The sequence below is a fragment of the Erpetoichthys calabaricus genome, chromosome 2, assembly GCF_900747795.2.
Source record: "Erpetoichthys calabaricus chromosome 2, fErpCal1.3, whole genome shotgun sequence".
Lineage (NCBI taxonomy): Eukaryota > Metazoa > Chordata > Cladistia > Polypteriformes > Polypteridae > Erpetoichthys > Erpetoichthys calabaricus.
The window spans coordinates 334,202,402-334,218,410 of NC_041395.2; the positions used below are offsets into that span (position 1 = coordinate 334,202,402).

Consider the following 16,009-nt stretch of genomic DNA (forward strand, 5'->3'; position numbering starts at 1 on the left):
TATATATATATACTAGCAAAATACCCGCGCTTCGCAGCGGCGAAGTACTGCTTTAAAATTTTAAATAATAAACTGAGGGAAATTATACCAATAATTATTTGTTAAGGATCTCTTTGTATACCATGTTGTCAGTTCGCCCCTCCGGTTGTAATATGACCAAGTTGTGCGCTGAGCTTACTCTTGAGCATGCAACGTATAGTTGGCCATGTGAAAAGCAAATCAAGAACAGCAAGACCGTGCCAGCTGCGGAGCTCAGCTTGGAGCGAAATGAAGTGAATGAAATGAGGTGAATGGGAGGGGAGATGATCACGTGACTCCAACACCCGCCTTAACTCTCCATCCTTCCACAAACACACAAACACAGTCTCTCGGATCCCAACTCTCCTTTATATATATATATAGATAAATGTGTGTATGTATGTATGTGTGTATGTGTGTATATGTATGTGTATATATATGTTGATATGTGTATATATATATATATGTATATATATGTGGATGTGTAGTATATATATATGTATATGTAGATATGTGTATATGTAGATATATATGTATATGTAGATATGTATATATATGTATATATGTTTATGTATATATATATGTTTACATAACCTCTTTAACACACTACTTCTCCGCTGCGAAGCGCGGGTATTTTGCTATATATATATATATATATATACACACATACATACATACACACGTTTATCTATATATATATATATATATCTATATATATATATATATATATATATATATATATATACAGTATTCACAGCACATCATTTTTTCCACATTTTGTTATGTTACAGCCTTATTCCAAAATGGATTAAATTCATTTTTTTCCTCAGAATTCTACACATAACACCCCATAATGACAACGTGAAAAAAGTTTACTTGAGATTTTTTCAAGTTTATTAAAAATAAAAAAACTGAGAAATCCCATGTCCGTAAGTATTCACAGCCTTTGCTCAATACTTTGTCGATGCACCTTTGGCAGCAATTCCAGCCTCAAGTCTTTTTGAATATGATGCCACAAGCTTGGCACACCTATCCTTGGCCAGTTTCGCCCATTCCTCTTTGCAGCACCTCTCAAGCTCCATCAGGTTGGATGGGAAGCGTCGGTGCACAGCCATTTTAAGATCTCTCCAGAGATGTTCAATCGGATTCAAGTCTGGGCTCTGGCTGGGCCACTCAAGGACATTCACAGAGTTGTCCTGAAGCCACTCCTTTGATATCTTGGCTGTGTGCTTAGGGTCGTTGTCCTGCTGAAAGATGAACCGTCGCCCCAGTCTGAGGTCAAGAGCGCTCTGGAGCAGGTTTTCATCCAGGATGTCTCTGTACATTGCTGCAGTCATCTTTCCCTTTATCCTGACTAGTCTCCCAGTTCCTGCCGCTGAAAAACATCCCCACAGCATGATGCTGCCACCACCATGCTTCACTGTGGGGATGGCATTGGCCTGGTGATGAGCGGTGCCTGGTTTCCTCCAAACGTGACACCTGGCATTCACACCAAAGAGCTCAATCTTTGTCTCATCAGACCAGAGAATTTTCTTTCTCATGGTCTGAGAGTCCTTCAGGTGCTTTTTGGCAAACTCCAGGCGGGCTGCCATGTGCCTTTTACTAAGGAGTGGTTTCCGTCTGGCCACTCTACCATACAGGCCTGATTGGTGGATTGCTGCAAAGATGGTTGTCCTTCTGGAAGGTTCTCCTCTCTCCACAGAGGACCTCTGGAGCTCTGACAGAGTGACCAACGGGTTCTTGGTCACCTCCCTGACTAAGGCCGTTCTCCCCGGATCGCTCAGTTTAGATGGCCGGCCAGCTCTAGGAAGAGTCCTGGTGGTTTCAAACTTCTTCCACTTACGGATGATGGAGGCCACTGTGCTCATTGGGACCTTCAAAGCAGCAGAAATGTTTCTGTAACCTTCCCCAGATTTGTGCCTCGAGACAATCCTGTCTCAGAGGTCTACAGACAATTCCTTTGACTTCATGCTTGGTTTGTGCTCTGACATGAACTGTCAACTGTGGACCTTATATAGACAGGTGTGTGCCTTTCCAAATCATGTCCAGTCAACTGAATTTACCACAGGTGGACTCCAATGAAGCTGCAGAAACATCTCAAGGATGATCAGGGGAAACAGGATGCACCTGAGCTCAATTTGGAGCTTCATGGCAAAGGCTGTGAATATTTATGTACATGTGCTTTCTCAATTATTTTATTTTTAATAAATTTGCAAAAATCTCAAGTAAACTTTTTTCACGTTGTCATTATGGGGTGTTGTGTGTAGAATTCTGAGGAAAAAAATGAATTTAATCTATTTTGGAATAAGGCTGTAACATAACAAAATGTGGAAAAAGTGATGCGCTGTGAATACTTTCTGGATGCACTGTTTATATATATATATATATATATATATATATATATATATATATATATATATATATAATTGTACCTGCCAAATAATACAAAGAGTACATGTTACGTGTTTCGCCCTTATTGGGGCTCATCAGGTGTACGCACCTTTACAGTACTTCCCCTTGTGAAGATTGAACCTCGGACATCAGTGCCTAAGGCAAAGCCTAACGTTGCACCACGGCTGTTGATTCGTTTACTTGACATTATGTAGATTGGAGTATTACATGAATAGGTCTGATCACAATCTGATATTTGGGTGGTGACATACCAGGTAATGCTTGTGGTTGGTTGACAAGTTGGCAAACATATGCCATGTTCTTTCAGTCATGAGAATCAGATCGTGGAGATGATATATAGTACCTGCCTAATGCATGTCATACTCCAATCTACAGCTTTGCAAGTAAGCGCACTAGGCGCAAAATGTGCGTACACCTGATGAGCCCCAATTAGGGCAAAACTCGTGTCACATACTGTTTATATTATTTGGCAGGAACTAGAGCTCCATATAGAACTGAGTGAGGTTACATGATTGAGATGTACAGTATCTAACAGACAGGAATTGGCAGGTTTAAGAAGTGATGTATACCAAAGGGTGGAACTCTGAGGACCGGAAAAGGAAATGACATCTTGGTAACGCGGGCTCATGAGGGGCAGAAGAGGAAGTGATGGTATTGGAAGCTGACTTCTGAGGATCAGAAGAGGGATTAGGTTGAGGTATCCTCTGTTGGTCTGCAGGGGAAAAGGAGAAAAGGTTAGAGGACAGTGCCAACCCCTGGTCCTGCAGGGAAATACAAGTATTGGAGCATGTAAACTGTCTCCCATGGGCATGTGTGTGACTATATATAAGAGGGTGAGTCAAAAATTATATTAAACGTTCTGTTGGCAGCACTGTCTTATCAGCACTTTCCGTACAAGGTTCCTGTCTCCCCAGTCACTGCCGTGCAGGTATGAACGTTTTATGTCATATCATCATTTGTAACTGCAGTGTAAGAAACAATGGCTTCCCCATTTGAGATTTGCATGAAAGAAGAGCAACGTGCAGTGAATTGTTTTTTGTGGTCTGAGGGTGTGCCCATTGTTTACCTCTAGGGGGCGCTGGCTCCCAGGTTGGAATAAATTCTTTTTTTAATTGCAGCGTTTTAAGTAACCTGAACCTAAATAGATATATTATAAAGAGGCGATATCCCTCCCTTAGTGATACGGCGGTAAGAAATCACATAAGAGAACATAACTTAGCTTTCTTTAATGACGATTTACGCAGCATAACAGACAAAGGAAGCCATAGCAATAGTATCATCGAAGTGGGATCTCAATGTATACAGTTTGCCATTTTTGTTGGTGCACTGGAAGGATTTTCCGGATCGGATGACGTTATCTTCCATCCGTCCGTCGGCTTCAAAGGTGTGCCGGGCAATGTTCCAAAGCGTTATACTCTTTCTCCATGTGCAGGCCCTTACTTAGGTAAATCATGCCATTCTAAACAAGGAAAAGAAGATCCAATGTCATTCTGACTTTGACACACAGAAATTATATAAGGCCCATTTCGCAGTTGTCCCTTTCTTGTCTTCTAATGCTTGCCTAGCAGTTCTTAATGAAGAGCCCCTGTGTGCTAAATCGGGCCTTGTGTTAGCTGTACGTGTGAGAAGAAGCAGATTTATAAAGTATTTTTGTACAGAGCACAGTGACATATTAAACATATAAACTTATTATACCTAGTGCCGATATTTATCGAAGACTTTGTGCACAGTATGGAGAAAATGTTTTGTCACGAAGAAGTGTGTATGAATGGATAGAGAAGTTCAAGGAAGGTCGCACAAGTGTCAGCCATGAAGAAGATGCTGGACGCCCATCCACGTCTACGACTGATGACAACATTGAGCACGCACGTGAAATGATTCTGTTGAATAGACGAGTGACAAGTTGATGATGTGACAAATCATTTGCAAATCAGCCATGGCTCTATCTAGGCAATAATCCATAACAGACATGGGTTTCAAAAGAAGCCCTACGAGGACTAAGATTCACATCTCATGAAGAGGTGAAGGAAGCGGTGCATTCGTGGCTCACAACTCAACCTAAAACATTTTGTACTCAAGTCAAGTCAAAGTGAACTTTATTGTCATCTCAACCAAATACAAGTATACAGAGAGACGAAATTGTGAAGCTCAGGGTCCCAAAGTGTAACAACATGACGTGCAAATAACAAATTAAAAATAGAATTAAAATTTAAATTTAAAATTAAAACACAAACAAGACATTGTGCAAAGACGAGACAAAGAAGTAGCAGCAATGTAATGAAGGAATACGAAAGCTTGCTGACAGATGGACAAAGTGTACTGAAAAGCAGGGAGATTGTCGAAAAATGATGGATTTGTGTTTTCTGAAAGTTAATTAAAATAACATCTACAGCTGGAGTGTGGATAATTTTTCACTCATCCTCTCTCTCTCATTATATATATACACACACACATATACACTGCTCAAAAACATTAAAGGAACCCTTTTTAATCCGAGTATAGCGTCAAGTCAATGAACCTTTTGGGCTATTGATCTGGTCAGTTAAGTAGCACATGGGCTTGTTCATCAGTTTCAGGTGCACTAGAGGGGCAACAATGAGACGACTCCCAAAACAGGAAGGAATGGTTTCACAGGTGGAGGGAGGCCACTGACATTTTTCCCTCCTCATCTGTTTTTGTCACTCATTTTTCATTTGGCTACGATCAGTGTCACTACTGGTAGCATGAGGCCATACCTGAACCCTACAGAGATGGCACAGGTAGTGCAACTTCTCCAGGATGGCACATCAATGCATGCCATTGCCAGAAGGTTTGCTTTGTCTCCCAGCACAGTCTCAAGGGCATGGAGGAGATTCCAGGAGACAGGCAGTTACTCTAGGAGAGTGGGACAGGGCCCCTCGTATAAGATCCTTAAACAATCAGCAGGACCCACCTTTGGGCAAGGAGGAACAGGATGAGCACTGGCAGAGCCTACAAAATGACCTCCAGCAGGCAGGTAAGCCACTGGAGTGAATGTCTCTGACCAAACAATCAGAAACAGACTTCATGAGGGTGGCCTGAGGGCCTGATGTCTCCTAGTGGGCCATGTGCTCACTGCCTGGCACTGTGGAGCTCAATTGGCATTTGCCATAGAATACCAGAATTGGCAGGTCCACCACTGGCACCCTGTGCTTTTCACAGATGAGAGCTGGTTCACCCTGAGCACATGTGACAGACGTAAAAGGGTCTGGAGAAGCCATGGAGAACGTTATGCTGCCTGTAACATCGTTTGGTTGGGGGGTCAGTGATGGTCTGGGGAGGCATATCCATGGAGGGACACACAGACCTCTACAAGCTAGACAACGGCACCTTGACTGCCATTAGGTATCGGGATGAAATCCTTGGACCCATTGTCAGACCCTATGCTGGTGCAGTGGCTCCTGGGTTCATCCTGGTGCATGACAATGTGGCCTCATGTGGTGAGAGAATGCAGGCAGTTCCTGGAGGATGAAGGTATTGATACCATTGACTGGCCCCCATGCTCACTCGCCTGACCTCAATCCAATAGGCCTCAGCCTGTCCAGGAGCTCAGTGATGCCCTGGTCCAGATCTGGGAGGAGATCCCCGAGGACACCATCCGTCGTCTCATTAGGGCGTTGTCAGGATCATTTTTTCCCTTTGATTTTCAGGGTGTCTTTGAATTCAGCCCTTGGTAAGTTGATCATTTTAATTTCCATCAAACGCTGTGCCATCCTTTCGTTCCTAACACATTACCATATCAGTCCATAGCAGTACAGACAGCCAGCAGGATTTTTTTTTCCCCATTGAGATCTGATTTGTTTTCAAAGTGTTTAATTTTTTTGAGCAGTTTATTTTGTCTTGCTAAATACAGTAATCCCTCACTACTTCGCAGTTCACTTTTCGCGGATTCACGACTTCGCGGATTTTATACGTAAGCATATCTAAATATATAACGCGGATTTTTACTTCTGGTACTTGCTTCCTCAGTTGGTTTGCCCAGTTGATTTCATACAAGGGACGCTATTGGCGGATGACTGAGAAGCTACCCAATCAGAGCACACAGTTAAGTTCCTGTGTGCTGCTGATTGGCTCAGCGACGGAGTGTTACATTAACCAGGAAGTCTCATCTCACTCATTCAGCATTAACGTGCTACTGCTTCAGGGGCCGTGTCCAAGCGCCAACAGAAGATGCAAATGATTGCAGAAAAGGTAAAAGTTTCAATGAGTCCACGATTCTTTTTATTTAAAAAGGAGGAAAAGCATATAAGATCTACGGCCGCAGTGTCCTTTAACCAGGGCGCAAAACGAGTTGCAAGTGGACGTGATAAGGTAGTAGTCTGGATGGAATCTGCTTTAGGAATCTTTGCAACAAGGTCGACGACGTCATGACCGCCTACAAGCTGCTACGTGTACTTCGCTATACAGTAAGTGTAAACTTATCTACCGATTTCATATCGCTTAGCAGTTTTCCCTGTTATTAATAGAGTAAAGGGTGGGTTATAAACAATACAGGGAGGGTTTAAAAACGTCCAAATACACGTTAAATAATTAAATAAATATAGTGTCCCTACTTCACGGAAATTCAGTTAACGCGGTCAGCCTTGGAACCTATCTCCCGCGATAAGTTAGGGATTACTGTAACTGAAGAATAACAGCATTTCGAGAATTACCGAGCTCTCCTTATTATTCTTTATGCGATTCATGAGAAGAGTGTTTATATTTAGCTGAATGTAGCTGAAGTCCAGAGCAATCTTCAGTAAGACACTGACTCTCAGATTTGTGCTTGCCAATTTATTATGCTGTACTGAAGTTGAATTATTGTAGTGTAAAATTAATGCAAGTTGGTTAATAAGCCCAGATTTAAAACCTGAAGAGGCCTTGTATTATTCAAGGTATTTCCCTCTACTTACCCTTTACCTACTTTCTTTAGGTTGGTCTGCTGTTGCACTTTATGATTACCACACACATACATAGATATACGCAGACACACAGCCCTTACCACAACAGTACCGTATACACATGCACATTATTCCCTAGCACTTTTACCCACACAAGTACCGTATGAAGAACACATACACAAGTCCGCTTCCTGCGTACTCCAAGAGACTTACTTATCATAGGCTTGAACAACGTGCAATGACTTAGAGATATCCATCCATCCATTACACAACCTGCTATATCCTAACTACAGGGTCACGGGGGTCTGCTGGAGCCAATCCCAGCCAACCCCTGGCTAGGCGACAGCCCACCGCAGAACTTAAATACATCTCAGACCTAAATATTACCTTGGGTCTCCAAGAATATATTCAAACACTAGACAATAAGCCCGTTACAGTAACGGGCGCTAGAACAGCAGTGCATTCTCTTTGAGAATTTTCTTTACGCTCATTTTCCTGTTCCTCCATGCCACGCCGCATTGCTGCAGTAATCCAGGCCAAAGGAGCCCCAACTAAATATTGAGTGCTGTACATTGTCATACTTTTCATGTTCATACCTTTCAGTTGGCCAACATTTCTAAAAATCCTTTTTTTTGCATTGGTCTTAATTGATATTCTAATTTTCCGAGATACTGAATTTGGGACTTTCATTAGTTGTCAGTTATAATCATCAACATTAAAAGAAATAAACATTTGAAATACATCAGTCTGTGTGTAATGAATGAATCTAATATACAAGTTTCACTTTTTGAATGGAATTACTGAAATAAATCAACTTTGTCATGATATTCTAATTTTATGACCAGCACCTGTAGACAGTTAAAAGCAGCATGGTATTTATTACAAGAATAATAATAATACCAGTAGAGAAAAGCATAAAAGAAAATGTGGACAGCAAAGTCTGGATATATATAGTCTTTAGAAAAAGCTTATGAAAATGTAAAGATGACAAGGATGAATGTTGCAGGCGGCTTGCGATCTTAGCACTCATAGTTGTTCATTACATGCTTTTCTGACAATGTTGCTGGCGCCCTCTTCTGACATTGTTCTGTTCTCTTCTCCTTGTCTTCTTCATTTGATGTTGCTCTTCAGACAGGACATCTCTCTAATACAGGGGTGGGCAAATTCATTCCTGGAGGGCCGCAGTGGCTGCAGGTTTTTGTTCCAACCCAATTGCTTAATAAGAAGCACTCATTGCTCTAGAAACACTTCTGCTTCATTTTAGTTATCTCCCTCGTTAAGATTATGAACCCTTATTGCTTATTTAAGTCTTAAACAGCTGCATTCTCGGTTTTTAATTGCTCCTTATTAGCAAAAAGATGCAAATGACAAAAGAAACCAGCAGTTATCCATTTTGCTTGTTACCCTTTACGCCTGTGTGTATTTATCGTGCACTATTTGGTTTAATTGAATACTTGGAAGGAAAGAGAAGAGAAAAAAGTGAAAGACTGTGAATTACCCATCCGTTTTACACTTCAAAGTATTTGGATGATATCCTTAAAATGGAAAAAAAAAATCTAGGATATGAGAATGACTTGACATAGCAGAGTTAAAGCACTAACAAGCCATGAAATGTAATTATTGGCAAGGATTGTTTTCTAATTAAGCAACTGGGTTGGAACAAAAACCCGCAGCCACTGCGGCCCTCCAGGAATGAATCTGCCCACCCCTGCTCTAATATACAGTTGTGCTTGAAAGTTTGTGAACCCTTTAGAATTTTCTATATTTCTGCATAAATATGACCTAAAACATCATCAGATTTTCACTCAAGTCCTAAAAGTAGATAAAGAGAAACCAGTTAAACAAATGAGACAAAAATTATATTTGGTCATTTATTTATTAAGGAAAATGATTGAATATTACATATTTGTGAGTGGGAAAAGTATGTGAACCTTTGCTTTCAGTATCTGGTGTGACCCCCCTAAACGTTTCCGGTAACTGTTGATCAGTCCTGCACACCGACTTGGAGGTGTTTTAGCCCATTCCTCCGTACAGAACAGCTTCAACTCTGGGATGTTGGTGGGTTTCCTCACATTAACTGCTCGCTTCAGGTCCTTCCACAACATTTCGATTGGATTAAGGTCAGAACTTTGACTTGGCCATTCCAAAACATTAACTTTATTCTTCTTTAACCATTTTTTGGTAGAACGACTTGTGTGCTTAGGGTCGTTGTCTTGCTGCATGACCCACCTTCTCTTGAGATTCAGTTCATGACATTTTCCTTTAGAATTCTCTGATATAAATTCAGAATTCATTGTTCCATCAATGAAGGCAAGCCATCCTAGCCCAGATGCAGCAAAACAGGCCCAATCCATGATACTACCACCACCATGTTTCACAGATGGGATAAGGTTCTTATGCTGGAATGCAGTGTTTTCCTTTCTCCAAACATTAATGCTTTTGATTTAAATCAAAAAGTTCTATTTTGGTCTCATCCGTCCACAAAACATTCTTCCAATAGCCTTCTGGTTTGTCCACGTGATCTTTAGCAAACTGCAGACGAGCAGCAATGTTTTTTTTGGAGAGCAGTGGCTTTCTCCTTGCAACCCTGACATACACACCATTGTTGTTGAGTGTTCTCCTGATGGTGGACTCATGAACATGAACATTAGCCAATGTGGGAGAGGCCTTCAGTTGCTTAGAAGTTACCCTGGGGTACTTTGTGACCTCGCCAACTATTACACGCTGTGCTCTTGGAGTGATCTTTGTTAGTCGACCACTCCTGGGAAGGGTAACAATGGTCTTGCATTTCCTCCATTTGTACACAATCTGTCTGATTGTGGATTGGTGGGAGTCCAAACTCTTTAGAGATGGTTTTGTAACCTTTTCCAGCCTGATGAGCATCAACAACTCTTTTTCTGAGGTCCTCAGAATTCTCCTTTGTTCATGCCATGATACACTTCCACAAACATGTGTTGTGAAGAGCAGACTTTGATAGATCCCTGTTCTTTAAATAACACAGGGTGCCCACTCACACCTGATTATCATCCCATTGATTGAAAACACCGGACTCGAATTTCACCTTCAAACTAACTGCTAATCCTAAAGGTTCACATACTTTTGCCACTTACAAATGTAATATTCGATTATTTTCCTCAATAAATAAATGACCAAGTATAATATTTTTGCCTCATTTGTTTAACTGGTTTCTCATTATCTACTTTTAGGTAATGAGTGAAAATCTGATGATGTTTTAGGTCATTTATACAGAAATATAGAAAATTCTAAAGGGTTCACAAACTGGGGGGGAACACCACAAAGAAAAAGTGTTGTGCGACCGTAATGTCTGCAAATCCTCTTGAATGAAAGCCTGCAATGTGCACTTAAATCACATGTGAATTGTTTGATTTGTAATTTTAAGCTTTGGAACAATGGGGTAAAATCAAGGAAAAAGATTATGTCTTTGTTCCAAACATTATGTCGGGCACCATATGACCTAGAAAAAATAAAACATTTCACAGAATACAGTCGTATGAAAAAGTTTGGGAACCCCTCTTAATTCTTTAGATGTTTGTTTCTCATTGGCTGAGCTTTCAAAGTAGCAACTTCCTTTTAATATCTGACATGCCTTATGGACACAGTAGGATTTCAGCAGTGACATTAAGTTTATTGGATTAACAGAAAATATGAAATATGCATCATAACAAAATTAGACAGGTGCATAAATGTGGGCACCCCAACAGAGATATGATGTCAATACTTAGTTGTACCTCCTTTTGTAAATCTAACAGCCTCTAGACGCTGTCCTCCTATAGCCTTTGATGAGTGTCTGGATTCTGGATGGAGGTATTTCTGACCATTCTTCCATACAAAATCTCTCCAGTTCAGTTCAATTTGATGGCTGCCGAGCATGGACAGCCTGCTTTAAAACATCCCATAGATTTTCGATGATATTCAAGTCAGGGGACTGTGACGGCCATTCCAGAACATTGTACTTCTCCCTCTGTATGAATGCCTTTGTAGATTTTGAACTGTGTTTTGGGTCATTGTCTTGTTGGAATATCCAACCCCTGCATGACTTCAACTTTGTGACTGGTGCTTTAACATTATCTTGAAGAATTTGTTGATATTGGGTTGAATTCATTCGACCCTCGACTTTAACAAGGACTCCAGTCCCTGAACTAGCCACACAGCATGATGGAATCTCCACCAAATTTGACAGTAGGAAGCAGGTGTTTTTCTTGGAATGCGGTGTTGTTCTTCCGCCATGCAAAGCGCTTTTTGTTCTGACCAAATAACTCAATTTTTGTCTCATCAGTCCAAAGCACTTTGTTCCAAAATGAATCTGGCTTGTCTAAATGAGCATTTGCATACAACAAGCAACTCTGTTTGTGGTGTGAGTGGAGAAAGGGCTTCTTTCTCATCACCCTGCCATACAGATGTTCTTTGAGCAAATTGCACTGAATTGTAGAACGATGTACAGATACACCATCTGCAGCAAGATGTTCTTGCAGGTCTTTGGAGGTAGTCTGTGGGTTGTCTGTAATCATTCTCACAATCCTGCACATATGCCGCTCCTGTATTTTTCTTGGCCTGCCAGACCTGCTGGGTTTAACAGCAACTGTGCCTGTGGCCTTCCATTTCCTGATTCCATTCCTTCCAGTTACAGAAACTGATAATTTAAACCTCTGAGATGGCTTTTTGTAGCCTTCCCCTAAACCATGAGACTGAACAATCTTTGTATTCAGATCTTTGGAGAGTTGCTTTGAGGATCCCATGCTGTCACTCTTCAGAGGAGAGTCAAAGGGAAGGAAGCACAACTTGCAATTGACCACCTTAAATCCCTTTATATCTCATGATGGACACACCTGTCTATGAAGTTCAAGGCTTAATGAGCTCATCCAACCAATTTGGTGTTGTAAGTAATCAGCACTGAGCAGTGACAGGCATTCAAATCAGCACAATGACAAGGGGACCAACATTTGTGCACAGCCAGTTTTTCACATTTGATTTAATTTCATACAACCAAATACTGCATCACTAAAAATCTTTGTTCAGAAAACACCGCAGTACTCAGATGTTCCTAGGAAATGAAAGACATACCACTGTTATCTTTTTTGTTGAAAGGAGAGTCAATTGTTATGCATGTTTTTCATATGACTGTATATTACTTTTAAACACAACTGTAAACAATACTGTTGAAAAGTCATAGGCACTTTAGACAGTTCAAGTAAATGTTTGTCCTAGCTGGTTAACTGATATCTTTGGGATTAGTGTGTCAATAGTAAAGAGCGCGTTTTAGAGTTCCAAACATTTCTTTTTGCAGAAAGTGAAGCAATACAGTAATGTCTCTGTTTCTGGACATTGAAATTCACACAGTAACAGAGCACTTTAATTCCAGTTTAAAAACGTGAAATGTCTTTCAGCATTTATCTAAAGATATTGCTGAATTTGAAATTACATCTTTAATATAATATAAAAATATTTCATGGGGTATACTTACTTTTTGACACCGCCTGTAAATGTGGGTATTTTCAAAGGGTTCACATATGTTTTCTTGCCACTGTACTCTACTAAATATTTACAAAGCAGGTTTAAATCTTTGTCACTCGATTTACATACTCGATTTCACCACATGAATAATCTTCAGCCAGGGATTTAAAATATTCCTTCCTTTTTATTCGACAAAGGAGTTTGTGTGATCCCCAAAGTAGTGTTGTCATAATTAAATGAGCGTTAGCCTGGGCAATTTATAACAAAACGTCCACTTAATCTTTCTGTAAAGAATCCAGCCTGGCTCCTAGGCTTGTCCTAAATTACTAATGAGGATCTCTGAATATCAAGCTTTAGGGAATTTACATCCTAAGGAAAAATTAGAATATATTAAGCATAGCCCTTAGAATTATATTTTGAAGCTCAATCAATACACAAATTGTCTTCCATTTTTTAACCAAAGACAGAAAAATATTTTTCTTTTTCAGAATATATATTAATTTTTTTTTTTTTTTTTATAATAATGTAGTTTTCTTCAGCAAAGATCTAACAACAATAAAAAAAAGCTACAAAGAACTCACGGTTTGAAAATTCCAGGACCAAAACGTAGACCGTGTCTAGTGGCAACAAATAAAACAATCAGAGTGCTGAATTTAGACACTAATTCTTTCTGTAGTCTTTAAGCAAGAACAATCTTAGTGCAAAACTATGCTCAGATCAAACTTTAGGATTCCATACATCTCCATCAATATTGTAACAATAGGACTGGAGGGAATACCATCCAGTGGTCTTCTACAGTTTCCTTTTCTTAAGGTTCATTGCTTTCTTTTTATTCATTTCTTCCTCTAGGAGCATGTCCTCCATGTCTTCTTTGATACCCAAACGTAAACTAAAATAAATGAAGAAAGAAAGACTCAATTCATTTCCCAGTACACAATCAGCTGATGTTGTTATACAAAGCAAGTTCCAAATCACAAGTATACTGTTCAACTGTTTTGACGTTTTTATAATGTGAGCAGAGACAGGTGAAGAGATACATGCTCAGGGTTTGGATGAATGGACAGATAGATAGATATGAAAGGTGCTATATAGGCTAGATAGATAGATATGAAAGGTGCTATATAATTAGATATGAAAAGCTATATAATTAGATAGGAAAGGCACTATATAATTAGACAAATGTGAAAGGCGCTATATAATTGGATGGATAGATAGGAAAGGCGCTATATAATTACATAGATATGAAAGGCGCTATATAATTGGATACATAGATATGAAAGGCGATATACAAGATAGATAGGAAAGGCACTATATAATTGGAAAGAGAGAGAGAGAAATCACATGTAAACTTATGATCCAATGGAATTGTGATATGGTCAATAAAAAATGAAATACTAAGTCTATGAACATTGGGAAAAATTCCGTGTGCCCTGCACAAAGTAGCTGTCTTACACAATATGCCAAATTTATAGTATGCCAGTATAAAATCTGCGGAGGGGTTATAAAGAGAGTTTTAAAGAATTCACCTTAAGTGTATATAAATGTTTGACATCAACAACAGACAGACAGGCAGAATGAACTTTATTTTTCCCCAGGGGAAATTCAGCTTTTTAAAGAAACTCTATATATAAATAAAAACATAAATAGGAAGATAAGTAAGTAAATAAATAAATACACACATTATGGTCTGAACATACACCAGAATGACTAAAAAGGAACCCATTTCAAAGCTGCTTACAGTTCAGAGACATCTGGCGTTGGGGGGTATAGTAGAGCCTAACCCAACAGAGCTGGGCACAAGGCAGTAAACACCCATCAACAGGGTTCCAACTCCAGTATTGGACCCACTGGCATGTACAATTACAAAGGGCTAATTTGAAATCACCAATGGCTCCAACACATACATCTTTGGAGATGTGGGACAAAAATTGGAGTACCTGCAGGCAAAACGGTGCTGAGAGAAGAAGATGCCAGCTCCTCACAGACCATGAATAGATAATTTACTGAGAAATTAATTCATGCATTTATTTCTAGTAGGACTATGTTATTCACTGGGTGTTAAAACTATTCTTTATGCAGCTTTTACTTAAATTGAAATGATGCTGCAAGAATTACAATGTATAACCACATTAACACCTTGCACTGGCTCCAGGGCCGTCTTAACAGCATTATAGGCCCCCGGGCAAAGCAGTGCACTGGGCCCCCTACCTACACAACCACTCAGCAAGTCACAACATACATAGATTAGCATGGGGTCCCTGGCCAACTGCCCAGCGTGCCCATGTGTTAAGACAGCCCTGACTGGCTACCAGTTAAGCTTAGGGCTAATTTCAAAATCCTCCTTTTAACATATAAAGTCTTAAATTGCCAAGGTCTTGCTTAAGTCGATGTCATATTAAGTGACTTTGTTTGGTGTGTCAGACTTCCCGATTGCATTGCTGATCTAGTTGCCAGGCCATATCAATTTATACAACTGAAAACCACTCGTCACGTCAAACTTAGTGACTGCCTACCGACACTGCAGCATAGTCGTGTTTGCCCCATTTTGTGGCAGCCAATAATGCGCTGCCTGATGGAGCGGATGTTAACAGGAACTGCGAGTTCAGCTACAATACAAACCCTTTGTTTTCATTCTGTTGTTGTATGTAAAACACAAGGCATCACATAAAAAGACGAGCTTCTATTCAGTTGGGGAGGTCCAAAACTCCAACGTGCCTTATTCCTCATCGCTGCATGACATTTAACATTTACATTTTTGCTTGGCAGATGCTTTTATCCAACGTGACGTGAAAAAGAGGTAAACATAATAGAATAACTTTAGGCTAGGGCAGTGTGTTCAGCAAGTTTGATAGGACCGGTAACTAAAGTTGGAGATGATATCAATAATAATTTACAATCACAGATTACAATCAATAGAGCAATTAAACTTAAATTAACCAACAATATAAAATATCACAGAGCAAAGTCATTACATTACATACATAGTACAATGTGCCTGCTTATATATGAGATGTCTCTTCAGCTTTTAAATCTCTGCTGAAGACTCACTGCATACCCTGACTACAGATGCTGATTAGCTGTGCGTAATAATACATATTTATTAGTTAGTCACTGTTAGTCATTTGTAAAAAAAGACAAGTAATACAATAATTACAAACTATCACCTGTTCGGCTTCTCTTCTCAGTATCTTCTTGTGGGCACTGCTCTA

At 39.9% G+C, this 16,009-nt stretch overlaps 1 protein-coding gene across 1 annotated transcript in view; it reads right to left on the bottom strand.

Moving 5' to 3' along the window:
* Positions 1-12,964: 12,964 nt before the first annotated feature.
* Positions 12,965-16,009, bottom strand: part of spty2d1 (SPT2 chromatin protein domain containing 1) — a 48,990-nt gene continuing 45,945 nt past the window's right edge. Inside the window, exon 6 of the mRNA XM_028796045.2 lies at positions 12,965-13,689. Coding sequence (XP_028651878.1) covers positions 13,593-13,689 — 97 coding nt within the window. The 3' untranslated portion in view covers positions 12,965-13,592. The remainder of the gene's footprint in view (positions 13,690-16,009) is intronic.